Genomic DNA, 22,805 nt, shown 5'->3' with positions numbered 1-22,805 from the left:
AGAGCCAGTTTCAGATGTTAAGGCTTCTCTGTCCCCTGCCTGGCTGCTGCGTCACCTCATGGCCGAAGAGACCGCCTCCTTCCCTATCCTAACTTATATAGCCCCTGTGACCTCATTCACTTGGGCCAGCGGAGGTCAGCCCCAGTTGGCTGTCAGCCAACCAATCCGAAATGCATCACCTGTTACCGGGCAGATTCCAGCTGCCCAGGTAGAAACCCCTCGCCCAGGTAAGTGATGCAAGTCACGTAGGCAGAGGGAGCAGGTTTCCCCCTCCCTCAGGAATGCAGCCAGCTCAAGTTCCCTAAAGAGCCAGGCTGAGGGTGTGGTCCCCTGTGTGCTGGGCCCATCCTGATTGAATGGTCACAGCACAGAGATTTGAATCACAGTGTCACAGGGCAGAGATTTTTGGGGAGAAACCAAGGTGGCTTTCTGCCACACTGTCTGTATGGCTCCCCTGGGCTAGAGGTTTCATTACAGCACCTCATCTTGCTCACTTGACTCTGGGGTTTATTCCAGACCAGGTCCACTGTTGGCATAAATCAGTGCAGATGCATTGACTTCAGAGGAGCCACGCTGGTGTATTTCAGCTCAGGATCTTGCCCATGTTGCTCATCTCACCAAAAGGTTCCTGCCTGGTCTGGTGTTTCACATCTCATGAATTCATGCTCTTGCTGTGGTGGGAGGTGATGAGTTCATCTGACTTTGACAGTTTATTGGGACAGGGTTACAGTAGGAACCCACCATGAACCAGAACCAGATTAGTCCTAGATCACAAAGAGGAAATCTTTCCTGTGTGGGAGAGGGGACTTTCTTGGGGAACTCATCCCAGGCTGGAGCAAACTCCCTCATGCGGTAAGAACTGTCACGCACTTTGCTTGACTTACATAACTGCGAGAAAATCTTTGCTAACATAAATGCAGAGCTCTGCCTACACACAATGCACTTCACTTGGTATAAAATCATACATGTCCACCTCCCTTTCAGCCCCTGGGGAGAGTGTGAGAGAAGACGCAGTGACCACATGTGACAAATGCCACACGTGTCCCTCTTTAATGAATGACCGGTTGCTGCTGGCTTCCCAGGGGTGAGGGTGGGGTAAGAACCTGAACAGCCACCACCAGTGGGGTTAGGGACTCTCTTCTGTCTCTCTCTGCCCCAGCCCACCCCCGGCCAAGGCAGGACTGCTCCCTACACTCTTTCATAGAAGACTCTCTATGACCATAGTCAGATATTTATTTCACAGAGCCTCTGCAGGCGTGTTTCCTGCATGTAACCTTCTGGCCCTATCTTGGATGTCATTTCTCCAAGTTTCTTTCCAGCAATTTTATTTTAGTTTTTATCTTTGTCTGGCTTTCAGGGGAAGAAGGGCCTTCACTTATTAATGAGACCGCGGCAGATGGGGCGGGTAGAGCGATCGGAAGCTATCCCCTGGCTGTGGTTCAGATGGAGGAGCAGGCTGGAGTTAGCACTCGCAGCTAGCTTTGCCTAGGCCAAATGGAGCTGATCTCATTAGTGCAGAAATAATTTTGCCAGGGAGGAAAAAAAATGTAGATTTTCTCTCTGTCGCTCTCGCTCTTGCTCGCTTTCACATGCACACTCTCTCGTGTGTGTACACCCCCCCCCCCCCTTTTCAGTCAGTGGAACAGAGTCAGGTTTGATTCTTAGAGCTCAAATTGTCCTTTTCCTCAGCTTTTGGGCCCAAGGGCAATTTAATAAAAGGGGAAACCTGAATCTTTAAGAGCTTTGACAAAAGGCGGGGCGGCAGTGGGCACTGCTTGCTAAGAGGCAGTATGGCCCAGTGGTTAGGCAGGAGAGCCTGCCTCAAAAGTCTCTTTTCTGCTTACTAGATCCATTATTGCCCCCCTGTGCCTTGGTTTCCCCATCCCCCTAAACATGGGGATAAATTAAGCCTTTCTCTGGGTTGGTGGAAGGGAATGAGACATGGGTGGGTTACATGTCAGTAGGCCAGATTATCAGCTGGTGTAAACTGGTGAAACTGTGTTGGATTCATGGAGTTACACTGAGGCAGGGGGCTGGACTTAATGATCTTCTGAGGTCTCTTCCAGCCCTAATGTCTATGAAATCTATGAAATCCATGATTTACACCAGCTGAGGAACTGGCTTACTGTGTTTAGGAATTCACAATGTCCTTTAGTGGCTGCTCAGAGTAGGGAGAAGGCACCTGCCACTGCCTGTCGGGGAGATCCACTGCTGTGCGGCTCAACTGCTCTGAGGGTTGGGATGTTTTGAGGACTAGTAGGGGGTGAGCTCTAGGTCTTGCTCCTGTGTATGTATGTGTGTTAGAGAGTGAGTAAGATGGTTTTACTGAAGAATTTCTGCCAAGGGGGGCTCATTCCAGAGCCAAGGGGGTACAGTTTCTAAGGGTAGCTCTGTCCCTGACAATTTTCTTTGGCAAATGTAGCCCCCCACCACTCCACCCTCCTGTCCCTGCCTTGCCCTGTTCTCTAGGCCCGTCCCATGCTACGTTGGCTGGTGGGCAGAGTTTTATTCACAAGCCTCCAAGCAGCTGCTGAAATCACAGAGGAAAATGGCTCCATGTTATTCTAACTAAATCCAGAACAAGCATCCTTGTCATAGATATATGGCACCTCCTGGCTTACACACTGAACTGCTGCAGGGACAGAGCCCTGGTCTTTCTGGCCCCAAAACTCAGGTCCTTGCCATCTGAGCTGCAAGACAATCTTTATGAGCTGCTAGGAATATAGGGCCTATAACACACTCTTGGGGAGATCTGATTTCCTCCAAACGAGAGCACTGGCCCACATGTGCACTTGCCATTTCATTACTCTGTTGTCATTCTGTTGTAGCCAGTTGGCCAGCACAAGCAGCCCAGCAAGACTTCTTAGAAGAGAATAATGTGGATTCATTTAAATTAAACAGGGGTAAAAGCTATTAATAATTAAAGGACTACTGTCAAGAAAACAATGGCAGGTTTAAATAAATGGCTTGCCATGGTTACTTATAGCATCTGGCATTATTAAAATGAAAGGAGTATTAACAGTCTCATTTTATTCATTGTACTGTGTCCCTAGCTCTTGCTGTGTGCAAGGGGAGCAGAGCAGGTCTGGGACTCCAAAGGCCCTGGTTGCTTGAACGCTAACGGTAGACTCAGTCCTAGCCACGTCACCGTACCATGCTCCAGGGGCTTCTGCGTGACCCTGTACCTGTGCGGTATGTAGGGGGGAAGCACGTTGCCAGGACTCCTGGATTCTCCACTGTGCATGTGTGTGTGTTCAGGGGTATAACACAAAAGGCTGGAAATCAGAATTCCTTAGTTCTGCTTCTAACTTGGGGAGCTGAATGTAGGGAATAGATGAGCAGGACCTGGTGTCAGGACCCCTGGTTTCTTTGCTGCTGACTCCATCCCAGGTAGTGGGTAGGAAGGGTACACAGCGTGACTAGTCTGTCAAGTTCTGGAAGACTTGGGGAAGGAAGGTGTGCTGAGCGTGCTGTGTGTGATTAGGGAGCTGGGTAGGCTTCCTGTACAGCCCAGGAGTTGCAATGTGGTGTTCGTTAAGCTAACTGTCTATGAACATGCTCCCTGCATAACTGCCTGCTGAGCACAGTTTTAAAATCAGCGGCAACTGTGTGCTAAATGATACGAGGCAATGGAAATAGAAATTAAATGGTTCAAATCCAGACGGGGATAGCGGTACTGATGCAGCCACAGCAGTGAGCATTAAAGGAAAACAGCTAGCAAGTCTCTGGTGAGATGTAAGCAATTACCACAGCCTGGTTTATAGAGATCCTGGAGAAAGTGCTAAGCCTGGGCTGCCAGGAGAGGAGGAGGGAGGATGCTAAGGGGCCTGCAGATGGCTCAAGGGTCCTCCCAGCTTCTTCATCGTTGGGGCTTTGGGATCTGGTGGTTAGCTCTGTCTCTAAATTGCTGCAGGGCCTGAGTGCCAGTGCAGGGTTTCCTGGATAGAGCCACTCACGTGGCAGTACACACATGTGCATCCACATCTGGGTAGTGAGGTTGTCCCGAGAGGAGCAGTGCAAGCTCTGGAAAGAGCACAGGTGAGCCCCCTTTGCAGTGCAGGACTCGTGTGTAGATGCATCACATGATCCAACCCCCTTGTCGCAGTCTTCTGTATTCTAGGAGAGCTGCAGCCAGGACACTAGTTTCCCCCCAGCTGTTGCTATGTAGCTGTCCAAAGTTGGGGCCTGTTTCAGTGAATGAGCCTACTCCCTTACCTCTGCCCAGGGCCTGTTCTATGCTTCTCGGGTACAGAAGCTCCCTTTTCCCCTCCTTACAGTCATTTTGAGCCCTTGCCCGTGCTCAGACCCTCCTGCAAACATCAGTGTGAACCACCCCAAAAGATCTTGTCCTTTCCCAGCTGCTCAGCCCTTCCAGAGGGCCCGTTTCCCTGTCTGGCTGCCTTGTTCTCCTGTAACTCTTTTACCTGTCCTAGTGTCCTCTCCTGGCCAGGGCACAGGACCCTCCCGCAATCACCTTGACCTTTTCTTGCTGCAGCTCTTGTAGGGTATGTTCTGGGGTAGGATCCAAAAGCTCTGGGTGTCAAAACACTACCTGCAGGCCCAGTCCTAGCCATGTCACTGTACCACACTCCAGGGGTTGTGTCTGACCCTGCACCCATGTGGTATGTAGGGGGGGAAGCATGCTGCTAGGACTCCTGGGTTCTACACTTGGGGTGTGTGTGCATGCTTGTGTGTGTCCATCTCAATAACAATCCATGTGATCTGGGTTGCCATGATAGGCTCTGGTACTCTGATTATGATGGCAGTGACTGCACGTAACCCTGCCCTGCTTGTTCCATTTCTGCCAGTGGGCCCCTTCTGATCTCCTTTAATCTCATGATAGTCCAGCCAGGGAGTGATGAGATAGTGGGGCAGGAGCTGGGAGCAGGACCTGCTGCCTCTGCCTCCTGCCTGTCCTGTCCCTTGGTCCTCCAGCATGGAGGGTTGCTCCCTTCTCCCCATCCCCTCCCTTTCCTGCTGCAAGGGAACGGGTCCCCTGAGGCCCTTGCCAGCCTTGGGGAAGCCGTATGTCACCAGCCAGAGTCGGCACAAGGAGAGAGAGAAATTGGAGCCACCTGTTTCCCCAGCACTGCTCCCCTGTCATGCATCTCCCCTGCTGTTCCAGTCCTGTGCATCCCTTGCCCATCTCTGCCGCTGCCTCTCATTGAGGGTGTGGCTCAATGTGACATGCAGGCCTGTAGGGCGAAAAACTTGTGCCTCTGTATCCACAACGTGCCACCTCCTTCCATGCACCTGCATGGACCCTGCAGCTGCAGCCGCAGGCTGTTATTTCAACCTTGTGACCAGAGGCTACCAGAGAAATTACTTGGGGGGTAGCCAGTGTTTCTCAGGATCTCTTGGGGTGTTGTAATGGAATCAGTGCCACCGGGAGGGGCTTTGTGAGTAGACTGAGCTGGGTACAAGTGTGGACTCACAGGCCTGCTCTAACCACTTGACTACACTGCCCTTGGGGGTCTGTCAAGATCAGGTGCAGTCCCATAACCTTTTGGTGCACGCTCCTGCCCCAGGCCAAGGATTCTGGCTCTGGATACCCAGGAGATCTCATTCCCTTCTAATCAAAGCCACTCTGATATTGCCATAGTGGCTGTGAAAGTCCCATAGGGCCTGGCAGACAACTCGGGCTGGGCTGTGCTCAGGGGTGGGGGGAGGAATCCAGCAATGAAAGGGTGGATGGAGAAGCAGGGAAGGAAAACAATCCTGCAAAAAATAGGGTGAAAAGAAGATGGAGAGGGGTGTGAGAGGTCCAAGGAGGAAAATCGGTGCAGCAGCCGGCAGCATACAGGACCCCAGCTTGTGGCAGGCTGGATCCTGGGGACTCTTCTGTTCTTAACAGCCAGTGCAGCCTGCCCGTCAGCTGGGAACCTGGGCTGTGAAATGGGCTGTCCTTTCCAGGGAAAGGCATAGGCTCAATCCTCAGCAGGAGAGCTCTGGGAAGGCTGTTTTCATCCTCTGACTTTAGATCACTGGTTCTCAGGCTCTGCCAATGCTCCCACCTCTTTATTCACAAGATGTTCCCGACCCTCTATCTCTTGATTGTACCCCTTCGGCTTAGACCTTATGGCAGAGAGAGGGTCCCAGGTTTGACACAGCTTGGTGCATCCCCTTCCCAAGAGGGAGGCCCTTCAGTGCTTCAGACCTTGTGTCCCCAGCCCTGTAAGGATGGGGAAGGTTTCATGGAAGTGGCTTGTTGATGGGCCCGAGCCATCACGATGGTGAGTGCGAGGTCTTGCACAGCTGTGTGGCTTATGCAGCTCCAGGCGCCTGACACTGAGGAAGCTGACTGCTGTGCGAAGGGGGCAGCTGGGGGCTATCTGTGAAAGCACTGGTTGGGACCACAGGAGCAGTCGCTGTGTCCACTGCCCCTCTGCATGCCCTGCTCTTGCTCAGCAGCCCCCCTGCTTGTCCAAAAGAGACTGCCTGTCATGCCAAGCTGCGAGCTGGGCAGCCTGAGCAAGGACCTCTTGGTAGCAGGTGCAGTCTGATGACGCTGGCTGTTGGGGTGGCCCCTCAGGTAAATCCAAGGGGCCCCTGGCCTGCTTTAGCTCTGTGCAGTCACCCACAGGTGGGGATTTTCAAGGGCTAGGGTTGCAGGGTTCCTGTTCTCTTCAGCCGTTCATGAAGCCCTGGACTGCTGCTGGTAGTTTGGGGAGCCGAGATGGGGAAACTGAGACAAGGCGGCTTAAACAACTTGTCCCAGGGTGCAGGGAATGTCAAAGACGGCTTTTCAGCTTCTTCAGAGGCTCCCATTGTCTCCTTTCAGGAGGATCTGCTGTGAAGATCCCTCTGCCATCCTCTCCAGCCATGGCCACAGCCTGCAGAGGAGTCAGCACCGTGCTGGGGGAGCTGTGGCGTGGAGAGGCCGGGGTTTTTCCTCCCTGTTCCCTGTCTGTATGATGTGCGTCTCTGTGTGGCAGAGCAGCACCCCCAGATGCTGGCAGGGCCTGGCCCCTCCTGCAACCCTCCTTCTCTCTGCCGCCAGTATCCGAGGTGCTGGGAGCTACCAGGCGTGTTCTTTAATCCTCTTCTCGACATGAGAGTCTAAGTCCCGTCCGTCGGCAGTAATCTCTCCTTGCAGGCTGAGCGGCTGTCGGGTGACATTGTGGCTGAGAAAGGGGACAAGGAACCAACGTAACAGGTTCTCTGCCCCAGCTAATAACTCGGCAGAACATCAGTCACTGTCTGAGCAGCTTTCCCAGGCAAACTGGCTGCTTGTTAACCCTGGGAGATGACAGGGAGCTCGATAACGATGATTTGCCAGGAGGAGCCCATTTAGCTGAAGGAAGCACATCAATCACATGGGAGGAGAGGGTTGCAAAAATAGCACTTACCTGCGCTGCCTGCTGGCTCATCCATCAGCCCTCACCTTTATCTTTTCCCAGGTGGAGCAAGAGCACTTGACGCTGGCCCCAATTCACCATAGCGGCGTACCTGGTGGTGCCAGGTGTACCCTTCTTGTCCTGGTGCAAGTGGCTTCATGAGGTGTGTGGTGGGGGTGAATTGGTCCTTGTATCAGCCTGGTGTCCTCTCTGGACATGAAGCCGTGGGGGCTAGCAGTTGCCATTGCCTCACCACACCGTTGGTTGAAAAACAAACAGTGTATTTTCTATGTGTATTTATGTTCAGGGCGCTCATGTGGCAGCTGACCCCCTTCTTTTGGCTGGCAGAGTGAGCAACACCTTTCTAAATGAAAGAAGGTCTCTGCCACCAGTTAGCATCCAGCAGAGGGTACATGTAGAGATGTCCGTGCCTTCTGCCAGTTGCCGTGGGCCCCTGAGCAGCTGGGGCTTTTTCAGGGTGCCCTCCACCGTGTTGGCATGGCTGCTGCAGTGGAGCCACTGGGGACCGTGTGGCTGTGAGTGCACTCCAGCAGCTTCCTGGCGGTGGCCGATGACTGCCGGCTGCTGAAGTTGTGGCCATGCAAGCAGCCAAGTGTAGGTGAGGTCTGGAGTTAGACCTGGGTTCTCTTCCCTTCAGTGGTTTGCAGTGAGGAAGTGTTACTCACCGCCTTCGGGAAGGGCTTTGAAGGCAAAAAATGAAAAACTATTTGAGTTAACTGCTGTTACCGACAGGGAAACTGGTCACTTCCTGCCTTTTCACCCCTGCAGTCAAAATCCTTTTTTCGTCTACAGCAGGCTGTCTGAGGGTCTTGCCCTCTAGCGGTTTTGAGACCTCGGGAGTTCAAGCAGTTGGCTATCACCAACTGATCTGGTGGTTTCATACTCTGTGCCCCAGAGAGTGCAGTCTAAGGGAGACATGTCAAATAAAGCCTATGCCGTCGAGAGCTGTTCACGCCTAGGAAGGGGCAGCTAACAAGAGAAGAGAGTAAGGAAAGAAGGAGTCCTGGGAGGAGTGACTCTGGAGGAGATTTGGAAATTGGAAGGCTGCCCCAGTTGTAAAAGGAAGCATGAAGGGGGAGATGGAGAGATTATCTCTAGACTCTGGCTAAAGCTGGGCAAAAATTTGTGGAGGAAGAATTTCTTAGCTGAAAAATACAGTTTTGAGTGGAACAAAGCTATTTGAGAGTTCAGGTTGAATTTGGAAAAGAAGTCAGAATTTTTTGGGGGGGTTTTGTGGAAAAGTTTGACACATTTCCTTTCAAAACAAAACAGTTCAGCTTTTCTTTTCAGTGGGTGCTTTTGTTTTGAAATTTGCTGAAACTCAGTTTTAAAAATGGTATTAGAAAAAGGGTTGAAAATCTAAAAATGCAACGAAATGTTTCAGGTTGAACAAAATGTTTTGCTTTACCCGAAAAGGGATTGTTCTTCCCTTTGTTCTCAGGTCAGCCAGCAAATAGGAAAACGAGGTCTGTATACAGCTCTGACTTGCCATCTTGAAGGCAGTGGTCTAGACAAAGCTAGGAACGGCAAAGCTCAATATTTTGTGGAAGAGATTTAGATCCTAAGGTAGACAGAGACTGAATAGAGCATTTTTATGTCCCTGCATGAGCTGTGGGTCAAAGTAATGGAGTGGTCCAAGAGAGAGGTAAGGATGTCCTCGTGGTAAGGTGCCAAACAGCAGTGTGGCTTGACTCGGATGGCCAGACAAGGAGGGCAGGGTGCCTGACGTGCACACATCCTCTTGAGCCAAGGGACTGTCTTTATTCTCCTGCCTCTTTCTTGCAGGTTCCTACCTCATGGTCAACTCCTCTCAGCACGCCCCAGGGCAGAAAGCTCACATCCTTTTCCAGTCACTGAGTGAGAATGATACCCACTGCCTCCAGTTCAGCTACTTCATGTACAGCCGGGATGGCCACAGCCCGGGTTCCCTCAACGTCTATGTGAAAGTCAATGGTGGCCCACTGGGCAGCATGGTTTGGAACGTGTCTGGCTCCCATGGGCGCCAGTGGCATCAGGCAGAGCTGGCTGTCAGCATGTTTTGGCCCAACGAATACCAGGTGAGTGACAATGGGAGATGATGCTATAGAGTGGTTCAAGGCCTGGAAAATAAAAAGTGAGTCCGGGAGGATACCAAGGGACAGTGCATTCAAGCGGTGACTGAGCCACAACATAGCCTGGTATTCTGGGGCCTGGTCCTGAGCCCTTACGAATACAACTTGAGCTACCCACATGAGGAAGGAGTGTAGGGCTAGGGCTGCTAGTCCTGATGGACAAATGCCTGGTTGGTGACTCAGCTTCCTGTTCCAGGTCTAGGGTCTCCATCATACAGCAGTCCTAGTGCTCTACCATCCCAGCCTTCAGTTGTGGGCTGCTCCTCTATTGCTCTGCTGATGTCCCTCATTCCCAACCTTTCTGTTGCACGTCTGCCATCCTCAACTCTGCTGATGGCACCCCCCAGTGCTAGGCTTCTGGAGAGCTGATTGGAAAAGTGTGCGGGTGGTGTCTACCTAAACCTCTCAGTACCCCAAATGGAGCTGGGGAACCTCATGGGAGTGTGCTTTCACTTGGAGTTGTAACACGTCCAGCTGCTGGTTGGGGCTGCATGTACAAGCACAGCATGTCCCTTTCTGGGTGTTAGCTCCTCATCTTTCCATGGTAGCGGGAACCCAGGCAAGAAAGGGCTGCAAAAACATGAACAACTATTAAGCCAGAGAGTGGCCTAGGATTCCTTGCCTTAAAGAGTGTGATACAGACTAGAGATGAGCCCAAGCTGCAGCATCTGAATCCAGCCCTGGAGTCTCGCACCCAGCCAGTGTTTGGGGTGGTCAGTTTTGGGGACTGGGACCAGGACATTATGTAAATAGGCCAACACCATAAGTTCTGGGCCCATTGTGAAAGATCTCCAGGAAGACCTCCCTATACCAGGGGATGGTGGTATGTCATTCCAGCATAGAATTAAGTGACAGGTATGTGTCTGGTTGCTCTCAGGTCCAGTTTGAGGCGGTGATCTCCAGCGAACATAGAGGATACCTTGGCTTGGATGACATTTTGGTCTTGAATTATCCCTGCTGTAAGTAAGACGGAAACCTGGCTGCAGCTGCCTTCCTGACAGGGGCCAGCCGTCTGGCCTGCCATGCTGTCACGGGGAGTCCTCACACTCCCAGTTAACATTCTTGTAATGAGGGGTTTGATGGGACTCAGTGTTAACTGGCTGCCGTGGTGCCTGACAGCATTCATACTCCCCTGTCAGAGCAGAGCCAAGGGGACACACCAGCTGATGTGGCTGGAGTTGGATGAGAGATGGCTGTCACGACCTTTTGTCAGCAGGGTGTTGGGGCGGGGGTGAGGGTGAAGGGACAGCCTCCTACAGACAGCATAAACTTGAAGTATCAGGAACTGGGAGTCACCAGCCTGGTGAATAGGACCAGAGAGGGCCATGCAGGGGAACAGGCTGGTGAACAGCACTGATTTTTGGCAGGTTGGGAGAGACGCTGAGGTGCTGTCACTGGGCAGGGTGGTGCTGGGTGGGTAAAGAACATGACTTAATGGTTAGTGCTGCACAGGGCCAGACAGGGTGGGGAGTGCAGGCTAGTGCCTAGCACCAGGCAGGAAAGCTACGAGTCCTAGTCCCCACCCCTCCCATCTCACCTTGGGGAATAGACCAGTGCCCCCATCATGTAGCTGTGATCACTGGGGCTCAGTGACAAGGGGCTCAAGGCAGCCAGGGTCGCACTGAGCCCTACCCCTGCTGAATGGACACCCACTCACTGTAGATATGATCAGTGAAGTTCAGTTATGTACCGTCCTGTGGGATCCTAGGGGCTTGATTTCAGGAATTCTCAGCATGTCATGGGCTCAGTGGTTGGGTGGGTGATACGGCAGGGGCATATGTGAATCTCCCTTGAATGATACACCCCATAGCTGTTTCTGCTTCTGCTCAAGTCTGTAAACTTAGATGAGCACAGGCCTAGATGTCATGCCTTTGGAAAGGACAGTTCTGGTGGCAAGGGAAAGGTCAGTTGACTGGGGATAGCCTCTGGGAGGTAGCTAACATCCTGGCAGACAGGACAAATTGGGTTCAGGGCATGGATACCAGTGTGCCCCTGAGTCCTTCCCCTAAATAATGTTTCTGCTAGACCAAGCCAGTAAGCTCTGGAGCATTAATGATAGGGAAGGAGGGCACTGCAGGAATGTGGTGCTAGTCAGTAGAGTCCTTCTGTGTGGCTGGCGAGTTGAACTGTCAGGGAGCTTCTGAGTTTTTTGTATCAGAGTCTTCCCTGCTGCCTCCTTCATGGCTTCTTCTGCTTCTGAGCAGGTTCCTCCCATACAGTCTGTTTTGGCGGTGGAGCAGTTGCTCCGTAGAATAAGACAGTGAGAATTTACAGTCAGGGTCATAGCCATCATTCCATGATGCCCGGTACCCTACAGCCTGCAGTGATCAATGCATGATGCTAAGAGGAAGGAGAAAATCCTCCCCATAATACGCTTGTCTAATTGTGCTATGTGACAGCTGTGGAAAAATTTCTTCCTTCCTGACTCTGTCACTGAAGTGGATTGCTTCTAACCTACCCTTCCTACATGCAAAGAATTTGAATTTATGGATTTATATATGGGGGTGGGGGGTCTTTGATCCAGGTGCTGAGCTAATTAATACCACTTAATTCAGCTCCTGCTACAGCTGTTACCCTGAACAAGTAAATAGCATATTTTGTAGCTGTGCTACACTGCAGAGCCATAATCTGGTGTGGCTGTGTGCTCCTGGGATCCAGCACTCTGTCCCATGGCTGTGTTTGGGGGGAAGCGAGGGGCAAGCCCACCGTAGTGTAGATCTGGTGGGGTGCACCTGTGGAATCCAGTGGGATTGTTTGTTTGTTTCTGTGCCTTTGCAGCCAAAGCGCCTCATTTCTCCCGCTTGGGCGATGTGGAGGTCAATGCTGGGCAGAACGCTACCTTCCAGTGCGTGGCAGCTGGGAAGGCGTCGGAAGCCGAGAGGTTCCTCATGCAGGTGACTGGACCGGGGACGCTGCCTGGTTTTGCTGTCTTTCTCCCTGTCTGTGGGACTCCCTGAGATGGAGTCACCTCATTCCCAACTCTTCTGTGCAGTGCCCTGATTGCAAAGCCAGGGTGCTGGTGCTGACTCAGTACTGCCTCATCAGTACTACCCAGAGAGGTGGGGCTCCCAGTCCATTTGAAGGCACTGGTGTGGGGGCTGTTGGAAATGAGCAGGGGAGGGGAAGGCACTTTAACACTCCTCCCCTCCCCGACCCTCTGTGTCACATCAGAGATTCCCTCAGGCCCCTTTCCACTAGAGAACAGTTGATGGAGGATAGAGAGATGACCCCACTGGCCTACCTCACCCTGGCCTACCTCAGGGGCTCTTCTGGGCGATGTTCCCATTGAGGTTGGCAGGAGTTTTACCCAACTAAGGGTGATGAGACTGGACCCCTAAGCAGCAATGGAAGACATGGGCTGCTGTAATCTCCTACTCACCACCCTTTCCCCACATCCCAGTGGGGCATTAGCATTTGGCATTGTGCTGCCATTCTCATGCTGCTCCACATTACCACCATCTAACTCTAGAGAGCAGCACTGAGGGCTGGAAGGCTTGACAGACAGGGCCTTGAGGGAGAACACAGTGGGGAAAATGGGTGGGGTGGGTACTGTTAGATACAAAGGAGATCCCACATTGCTACTTGGCCATTATGGGGAGCTTCACAGAGCAGGCACAGAAGAACTGTGCTGCCTGGATTTCACCTTCCTTCCAACGTAACATCATCTCGTTGGCCAGCAGAGGCAGAATGGAGCAGTTGTCCCAGCTGCCTCAGTGAAGCACATCAGCCATAGGAGGTTCCTGGCTACCTTCCAGTTGGACGAGGTCTCCAAGGCAGAGCAGGACCTCTACCGCTGCGTCACCCAATCTGTCCGGGGCTCCGGTGTCTCCAACTTTGCAGAGCTGATTGTGAAAGGTGAGGGTGATGCTTCTTTATGCTATGGGAGGGCCCTTCAGCTGAAGATTGCATCACAAATCACAAATCTTTACCACTGGCCCCATCCCTGTGGTACAGATGAGGGAACTGGGGCACAGAGACAGAAAAAAACCTTGCTTCAAATTACACAGGGAATTGTTGGTAAATCTAGAGGCTTGACTCCCACTTGTTGGTTAGTGCACCGGACTGGAACTTTAGAGACTGGGTTTTGTACCCAGCTTTGCCACTGGCCTGCTGGATAGCCTTGGGCAAGTCACTTTCTCTGCTTGTAGCTCAGTTTTCCCTACCTTTAAAATGGGGAAAATGCTGCAAGCCTTGCTTTGAGCTCTCCTGATGAGTTAGTTCAGTGGTATCAAACTAATCTGGTCCCTGCAGACCATCCCTGTGATTGGATCCAGAATGTGGGGCCGGACCAGCACAGGTTCCCTGCGTAGGGCATGCTAGATCGGGTCCATGCAGCACATGTGCCAGACCAGCTGTGTGTGTGGGGTCTGGCCCATTCCAGCATGTGGGGCTGGTCCGACACATACTGAATATGGTGTGTGGGTTCAGTCCAAGACCTGTGGGTAGCACTGCAGGCTGGACGATAAGGATCTACAGGCCGGATTTGGCCTGTGGGGGCTGTATCTTTGACACCCCTGAGGTAGCCATTGCTAACAACTGTAGATACTAAACAAAGACGGCTCATTGTGTGAGGGGAGGTGCTGTCTTTTCCTCAGTCCTCTCCCTGCGGCAGGCCTCAGGCTGTATTGTGTTGGCTTGTAGCCCTGCTCCAGCTTAGATGTGTGTGTGAGAAGAGGCAGGGAGCTTGACAGGAGGCTGGAGGGAAGAGCAGGGACAAGTGTGTTGGTGGGGAAGGGGAAGCTGATGGGCTGGGGCAAGATGTGATAGGAGAAGAGCAGGTGAGCTGGTGTGAGGAAGGGAAGGACAGGAGGTGTTGGGTGTGCTTGGAAATGGTGGAGTGACAGGTGGGGGCTGGTGAAAAGGCACCTCTGAAAAACAGACTTGAGGTGTCTCACTGACTTGAGGGAGCGAGTTTAGTCCACTGGATGTGGGATGACTGAACCTATGCTGAAGGTCTTCCCTCTGATCAGGACTCCTCATTGATTTAGACCAGCGACAGGCAATTATTTTGGACAGCAGGCTGCTTAGTGAGTTTCAGCAAGCCATTGAGGGCTGCATGACAGGCAGCCCAGGCAGATTAATTAATTTTCTAAATTTTTTAGGGGCCTCATGGGCTGGATAGAATGGCTTGCCGGGCCACATCTGGCCCCCGGGCCGCATTTTGCCCACCCCTGATTTAGACTGACTCATTGTTTCATCCCAGTGCCATGTGATGCTCGTGAAGTCACTAGGAGCCTTATTGTAGATCTGAGTGATTATTGGTTCATATTGCAGGAGTCTTTGCTGTAGAAATGCAACTGACTGTGAGGTAGGTTGTGGCAACCATTCAGCAGAGCACAGTAGCAGTGCCTCGTGTTTTTAGCTTGTGACGACTTAGGAAGCAGCAGGTAGGATCAGACCTGAGGTCCAGCGTGTGCAGTGTCTTGTCTCTGACATTCGCTCATACCAGGCGCTTCAGAGGCATGAGTAGGAAAACTTGCTTCTTGAAGCAATTCCTTCCTGACTCATAATTGATAAGTGTTAGGTTGTGCCCTGATCTATAAATGTTCATAGTCCTGCAAAAACTCTTGGGCATTTAAAAAATATTGATTTAACTGGATATTCTTTCTTTCCGTATACATTGTTCCTTTCCTTGTACAGCTCTGCCCCGGCTGGACCTGATGATCTTGTAAGGTCCCTTCCAGACCCTAACATCTATGATTCACCATCTATGAATCTATGTGCAGGCACTTTCTACCTGGTAGCATTGAGCTCCATAAGCTCAGCGTGCCATCCGTCAGTGGATTCAGAGGCACGGTAGTCTTTGTTAAGGTAGTGGAATAGCACTAGTTTGCAGTTATCGGTGTCTGTGTGTCAGCCAATGCAGACTATTTGAAAAAAACAAAAACAAAAGGAAGGGAGGTGCCTCCCCACACGGACTTTGTTCGTTTATTTTTGATGGTCATAGTTGGGTGCTAATTAATTTTGATGGAACTTCACAGCACCTTCACAGCCTGCTTTGTACAATTAAGGTTTGGTCAGTGGAACTGTTGTGCTCTGCATTGTAAAAACCTTTGCTGGGAGAGGGGAGGGAGCGAGAGAGCGCAAAACTCGTGTGTGTGTGTAAGGGGGGAGCGAGAGAGAGCGTGTGTGTGTTGGGGGAAGTACAGCAAATGTCTTAGTTTTAGGGGTACATTCTCTTTGCTTGTCTGGTTTTGTTCAAGACCAGATTATACTCTCAGTTGCATCTGTCCTTTGCAGTGTCCTGCAACTGAGGTCAGAATTTGACCCACAGGCCAAGGGCAGAGTTGCCTATGAAGAGAAATTTGTGTGCCAGGGTTGCTGGATCATGGACTAGAGCAGGGGTGGGCAAAATGGTGGATCCAGCTGGTGGCTGGACTCCATTTCCCAGTAACCCCTGCCTATGTTGCTATGACTGATTTCCATGGAGATCCCAGCAGCTGTGGTACCCTGACAGTGTAGGGCCAGAGTTTCCATGGAGCACTGGCAGGGCACACAGCTGGGCAGGGAGCTGCGCTGGGGCTGGGATCTGGCAGTGGTGATGGTGTGGTTTGGAGTTGGGGCAGAGCCCCGATCCGCTGCCTGCATGCCCCACCTGGGACATGTGGGCAGTGGATTGCAGCTCTGCCCTGGCTTCGGACCATGCTGTCACTGCCACAAGATTCCAGCCCAAAGCTCGCCCTGCCCAGGCTTACGCCCTGCCAGTGCTGCTGGGGCTGGTCTCCATGCAAACCCTGGCCCCACGCTGCCTTGGCGCTGCCACTGCTGGGGTCCCCACGGAAACCGGCTGCGGCAATGTGGACAGGAGCTTCTGAGAAATAGAGTCCTCTGAGAGCCCGATGTGGCCCATGGACCGGACTTTGCCTGCCTGTAGGGTAGAGTCTGCCCTTGTTTGAAAAGGTGGAGCTCTGTGGCAAAGTCAGTGGAACTGCTCTGGACTGAGAGGACGCTGAGTCTGACCCAGTCGTCCTTCTCAAGCCAGGATCCTGGTAGACAAATGAGGAAAAGGAAGGTTTGAATGTGTCTATACTATAGAAAGGATTGGAGCCCCATTGCATTAGATGCTGTACACACACCTAGCAAGAGGCACTGTTGACCCCAGGGCAGTCAGAGCTCAAGCAGACAAGACGTATCAAAAATGGGAGAGATTCAACATGGGGAACTGGGTTCAGGGAGGTTCACTGATTTACTTAAGGCTACACAGGGAGTCTGCAGCAGAACCTAGACCCTGGATTTCCCAAGTCCTAACCCAGCACCAGCCATACGGCGCAGTTGATGGTGGTGGTGCAGGACAGGCACTTGGCTCAGTAGGGAGGGGGATGCTCCATTCACCCTGCTCTGTCCTTCTCCAGAGCCTCCGACGCCCATTGCTCCCCCACAGCTGCTTCGAGCTGGCTCCACCTACCTGATCATCCAGCTCAACACCAACTCCATCATTGGCGATGGTCCCATTGTGCGCAAGGAGATTGAGTACCGCATGACGTCAGGGCCCTGGTCAGAGGTCCACGCTGTCAACATGCAGACCTACAAGCTGTGGCATCTGGATCCCGACACGGAGTATGAGATCAGTGTGCTGCTCACTCGTCCAGGCGAGGGAGGGACTGGCAAGCCGGGGCCGCCCCTCATAAGCAGGACCAAATGCGCAGGTAGGTGGCTGGTTAACAAGGGGTGTGGGAGGTGCTCTGTCCATCCCAGGTTGCGGGAGGTGCTTTAACTCATCAGGATCTGCACGAGCATCCATGGGGCAAAGGGGGTGGCATGCGTGGAGTCTCTGCTTGTTCCAGTGTCCTGGTCAGTAGCACAGAGGGATGTTCCTCAAGACGCTTAACTTCTCCTGGCTGTCCAGTATGCTTGTTACTAGGGCTCAGACCTGTCTCCGACTGCCCCTAGCCACAGGATTCAGGTTCGCCTGTAGGTTTCCAGCCAGCAGGTGATGTGTTTCACTAGTGCATGGGTGTGGGGGCATGGGGCAGGGCCTGTCAGAAGGCAGCCGGCCTCATCAGGGTCTACCCTGGGTTAGTGCGATGGGAGTGATAGCTCCAAGCCCTGTGTTTAGAGACAGTGTCGTGGGTGTTGTGAAGAAATACCTTCTCATCTACCCTATGCTGGGAGACCTGTCCCTAGCAATTCAGCCCCTCCCACATACATTTTTTCAGTTGGATGCTGCTTTTAATTCTAGTGTTTAGGTGAGACCTTGTCTTGGGGGCTCCTCCATTAAGTGAGCTCAGGCCATTCCTTTAACCTCTCTCAGCCTGTGAAAGCCAAGCAGTTGCTGCACAGTCCTGGCCCCTTCCCCCTCACCCCTTACCCGAGAAGAGGGAAGGCTGTGCTACTCTTGATTTTTGTGTGCTCAGTTTGCAATTATGTGCACTCAGGTGCTAATGGCTGAGCCCGGGTAAAAATAAAAGAAAGTCGTCCTTTGTGCCGAGGCTGACTCTGCAGCTGGGATTTACTGTCTCATATGTTAACAGGGGTCACATTAAACTGACAAATGATCGTTGCTTCAGCAACTGGATAAAGAAACAGTCGACGTTCATTGGCAGTGGGATTAATAACAGCCCAGGAACAATGAGGTTTTGCACTCGCCGTGACCTATAACTCAACTCCAGAGCACTTGTTTTTACAGCTTATGGCTTGTTGAGTACATTGGTTAAGCACTTGCTGTGGTGATGAATGGGTTAATAATGGGTGGGGCAGTAGTTTTCGTGTGTGCTGGATCCTGCCCCAAAGAGCTGGGTCTTGCACTTGCTGTCTGGACAGGCGGGGGCACCAGTACCATCCCAGGCTAAGGGGGAGCGTGTCTTGCACATGTGACATGAAAGACCCTGCCCCAGAGAGCCAGACTGACCTGGAGGACACAAGAGATGGGTGGAGAGAAGGAGGAGCCAGGCCAGCAAATGTAACAGGGGAGTTAAGATTGTGATCTTTCCAGCCGTGCTTTTACCTTAGAGGCACATCCCTTGACTTTGATGTGAGCAGAGGTTGCCCAGTGCTTCTCGTGGGAGTGGAAGTGGACCTCCTCACAGGATCAGACCCTGTGAGGTTGCAGGTGGTGGCAATGTACCCATCTCAGGTCTTCTATGTCTCATTCCTAGCCTGCTTGCTCTCACGTAGGGCTGAGCTGGCCCTCATTATCCCCATTGCTCAGGTGGAGAAGTGAGGCACAAAGAGACTGAGTGAGCCCAGCAGGGGCTTCCTGGGACTCCAGTCCTGTGGGAACATGCTCCACTGCTTGGATTCACTACGTGGGACACACCATGTGACCAGTGTTCCTGGGAGTGAAGCATTAGCAGAGCCCTGACTGTGAAGTATCCTGCAGACAGGAGCCTGTAGCAGTGGAAGCCCAGAAACCTTTGGCTTCAGCAATAAGCTGCCTCCAACCACAATAGATAAGCGTGTGAATCTGCCCTTAATTGACTTTTTAGCAACAGCATCCTGCAGCATTCACTCTGCTCTATTGTTCCCTAACCAAGATCCTTTCAGGAGGGCTGGCTGGGCTGTCACTGGAAGAGCTGAATGTCCTCGTATGCACTGAGAGCCTCTGGAGGCCAGGGCATAATTAGCTGGCTTGTCACTGCACAGGCACAACTGGACTGCCTTCCAGGAGAGCGCTGGCATTCAGGATGGGATTCCCCCCACCTGGCCTGGCACAGGAACAGACATTGTTTGTAGATGCTCCATGCTCCTTGCACGGAGACCAGATGCAGGGAGCCTGCTCACTGCCTCCAGGCTCAGCAGCCCCAGTTCACAAGCAGAGCCATCCTGCTTTGACAGAGGTTTCTAATGAAGCCTGAGCTCTGGTTGGGTTCATTGGAGGGTGAGAGGATGTGCCTGTTAGGGCACAGTTTTAAACTGGGGAAAAGAACATGTGCAGTTATGCTGAATGGGCCAAAAATATTAATCCCAACTAAGGAGCTTTGATTGATTGGCAGTGGGTTTTTGCTGCTCAGAATCTGGCAGCAGCCGAACTGAGTGACCATCACCAGTCCTATTCCTGCCATCACTCTTTAGAGATGTGGGCAGCTCCAAAGTGTTGGAGATCAGCAGGGATGAGCCCAACCCACAAAGTCCTGATGCTGATTTGGAGCATACCCACCCTAAATTCGAAAGGGGTTGGTTTTAAGTCAGCCTGTTAGGCTGGGAGTCTGGCTTTGAGATTTAGACACAGAGCCCAGGCCACCTCCAAACTCTGTTTCAAGTGTGAAATGTCATCAAAAGGACAAGGTTTAGGGTGTTGCTGTGCTGTGACGGTGCGTTGGCTATGAAGGTGTATTCTGGGGTGTTCTCCAAGCTTTTTCACATTAGTCTACAGGAGGCAGGTGAACTGCAAAGGATAATGTATAAATCAGGGTGGTAAACTCCTTGACCTAGAGGGGGAAATCCCTGTTTCTCTGATCTCTGCACCAGGGTTATAGTGCCCATCGTGGCTATATGGAAAGCCACTTTTTAGTCTCTTACGCCTGAGTTTAAGTAGACAATGCGTTGTATAATGTTTGCTTAAAGACTAAGCTAAATGTTCTGGTTATTAACCTATTTGAAAGCAGGATGAAGGCTATCTTGCCATATTTCAGAACAGGCTCTCTTATACGAGCAATAGCAACGTTGGTAGCTGGGCCTCATTGCTAAATGTTCTGTATTCTTCAGTTCCATTTTCCATCTGGCACATAGCCAATAATAAGACTAATTTCTTTCATGCAGATGATATACAGGAAGTTAAGTGACATGCCCAAGGTCACACATTCAGTGGTTGGTGGAGATGGCAATAGAGCTCTGCCCGCCTGATTCCCAGAAGCCTGTTCTAGCCATGGGCCGGTGCCCTTGCTTGGACACCCTACACTGGGGCATAGGGTGGTCAGAGCAGACGTTTCCCAGTAGTGGGGCCAACAATGTCATTTGTGGGGAGTCTTTTTCTAAAGACCTCTCCCACCTCTGCTGCCTTGACAGAGAGTCTGCTGAGGTCTCAGACGACAGGAAGCATCCTGGGGCTGGTGTTTCAGACACTCCATAGCAACAGACTTCCTCCATGTGCCAGGGGTTTAACTGCTCAGTAATTAAACAAAGTCAAAGGGAGCACATTTTTTTTGAAGGATGAACATGATTGTGATGTGCCCTGTCCCTTTGAAGGAGCGGCTTTTATGAGATGATCCTTAATGCTCACCAGTTGGGAAGCGATTGCAGCCCCACAATAACAGCGTCACAGATTGCCTTCTTCACATTTGTTTTTTCCCCCTCCTCCCTCAGTCCCACCCTCCGTGGATGATTATAGTTGGAGCATATAAATTAAATACACAAAAGTGCACAAGATCGCTGTGCTGGGGAAGTAATAAGAGTATTTAACCTTTCTGGGAAAGAGCTTGTTTTTCAAGTGGCTGAGCTTGAATGTTGCTTGCAAAGTGATATTATGGGTGTCCTTGTCACGTCTCGTGGCCAGGCTTGTGGGGACTGGGAAGAGAACTCAGGCACTTGCTGACAACCAGGTCCCTTGGGAAACAGTTTGCCAGTGATAATATTATGTTAGATGGGCATGCAGAGAACTGCTTCTGGCCTTTGCCCAAACCTTTCCTCATGCTCTGAATTAAAACTGTCCAGAAATTCAAACAGTCCTTAGCAGTGCACGATCATTAGAAAGGGAGCCTGCAGTATCTCGCTTTGAAACCGGGAGCCTTGGTGGCCAGAGCTGCAGGACTGTCTTCCCTACCCAGTGGCAGTAGCAGAGGACTCTCAGCCATCTTTTCCAGACTAGCCACTTGGAGGAGAACGAAGAGCACGCGCTATAGTGACAGGGTTTCAAATGGGAAGCCAAGGCTCCTTCAGACAATCTTGCCCCGCTCTGTGCTCACTCTTCAACATCTCTTCTCTGAGGGGAAAGGTGACAGTTCCCGTGTGTGGAGGTAGGGTCTACTTGCAATAGCACTATTACAGATCTTGTTTCAAACCCATGGGAACTAGGCAGTGACATAATTCTTGCCATTCACCTAGCATGGTCTTACTGAGGACCTCATTCAGTGGGTGTGAGTGAGTATTAACCCCCCTTCATTTAATAGACGTGGAAACCGAGGCGCAGAGAGGTGGAGCAATGCACCTGAGAAGTCTGAGGGCTCTGCCTGCTTTGTTCTTGTTCATGTGTGCAACTGAGTTTTAAAATTGCCATCCTGGCACACAGCAGGATTTGCCTCTGCCGTGGTCCTTACTGCATGAGATGGTTTGAGGAAAAGTGATGGGACACTGTAGATGAGATTAAAGAAGTCACCTACCCTATCTTCCTGTGCAGTTGGTGGTTGCCACTGTGGTCTAGACCAGGGGCAGGCAAAATACAGCCCACTGGCTGGATTCAGCTTGCCAGGCCATTCTGTCTGGCTCACGGGGCCCCCCCAAAAAAACAACTATTACTGACCCACGGCTGCCCCTCTGAAAGCTGGTGGGAGGAGGGCTTTCAGAGGTCATGTGCCATTGGACTGGGCACTCCATGGAGCTCCTGGCACTCCAGCTGGGAGTCCAGTGTGGAGGCACTGGGAGTGATGGTGAGTGACTGGACAGTTGGTGAGTGGGGAGTGCTGGAAGATCCATGCAGAGGCATGGAGCCGGCTTGCTCCGGCCCAGTGGTGTGTGGCTGTGGCTGAGTCCTGGGAGATGCACATGGCTGCACAGATCCAGTTTGGTCCATCCTGGAGATGCGTGCAAACTGGCCAGCCTGGGTTGGCTCCGTGTTGCCACATGCAGCTTTCAGGACTTAGCCAGAGCTGTGCACTCCTGGGGGGGGTAGTGCTCTGCCTGGTGTGGGCCATGAGCGCCCTAAGGGCCTGCCACCTGCTGCTGCTGTTGGCATTGGGGGCTGTGCACCATGTGGGGGGGGTATGTAGTGGTGGGGCCCACACTCACCCACATAAACCCCACACCCACCCATACAGTCCCACACTCAACCCCCACAAACTCCCGGACCCCTCCACAAACTTCATACCCACACCCTGCCACACCTCTTCACAACCCCTCCACAAAGTGCACACCTACCCACGCACGTGCCCACATCCCCCATGCCCCTTCACAAACTCCACACATACACGCACATCCCCACAAATCCTGCACATGCACACATACACACCAGAAACTCCTGCCCCCCCACTGCATCCCATAGACAATATGCAAGAATAAGATTTTATTTTGAGCTATTATGCAATTGCCTCTGTGCACTATGCAAATGCACATAAATCAGAACAAAAATATTTTTTGAAACAAAATGAAAATAATGTTACAGTAGATGTTTGATTTTTAGTATATGATTTTTGTTTTTTGTTTTTTGGTTCCAAGATGGCAAGCCCCCCCCCCCCCCCCCCCCCCC

General features: G+C 51.9%; 1 protein-coding gene across 2 annotated transcripts in view; it reads left to right on the top strand.

Annotated features, from left to right (window-relative positions):
- PTPRU (protein tyrosine phosphatase, receptor type U) overlaps positions 1-22,805 on the top strand; it is a 246,083-nt gene that overhangs the window by 47,414 nt on the left and 175,864 nt on the right. For both annotated transcript variants that reach the window (XM_019512143.1, XM_019512142.1), the window contains exons 2-6: positions 9,144-9,415; positions 10,347-10,428; positions 12,248-12,363; positions 13,147-13,324; positions 16,822-17,115. In XM_019512143.1, coding sequence (XP_019367688.1) covers positions 9,144-9,415; positions 10,347-10,428; positions 12,248-12,363; positions 13,147-13,324; positions 16,822-17,115 — 942 coding nt within the window. The remainder of the gene's footprint in view (positions 1-9,143; positions 9,416-10,346; positions 10,429-12,247; positions 12,364-13,146; positions 13,325-16,821; positions 17,116-22,805) is intronic.

This window comes from Gavialis gangeticus, unplaced genomic scaffold (genome assembly GCF_001723915.1).
Source record: "Gavialis gangeticus isolate Ggan-Ray unplaced genomic scaffold, GavGan_comp1, whole genome shotgun sequence".
Lineage (NCBI taxonomy): Eukaryota > Metazoa > Chordata > Crocodylia > Gavialidae > Gavialis > Gavialis gangeticus.
This window is presented reverse-complemented; position numbering and strand designations above follow the sequence as displayed.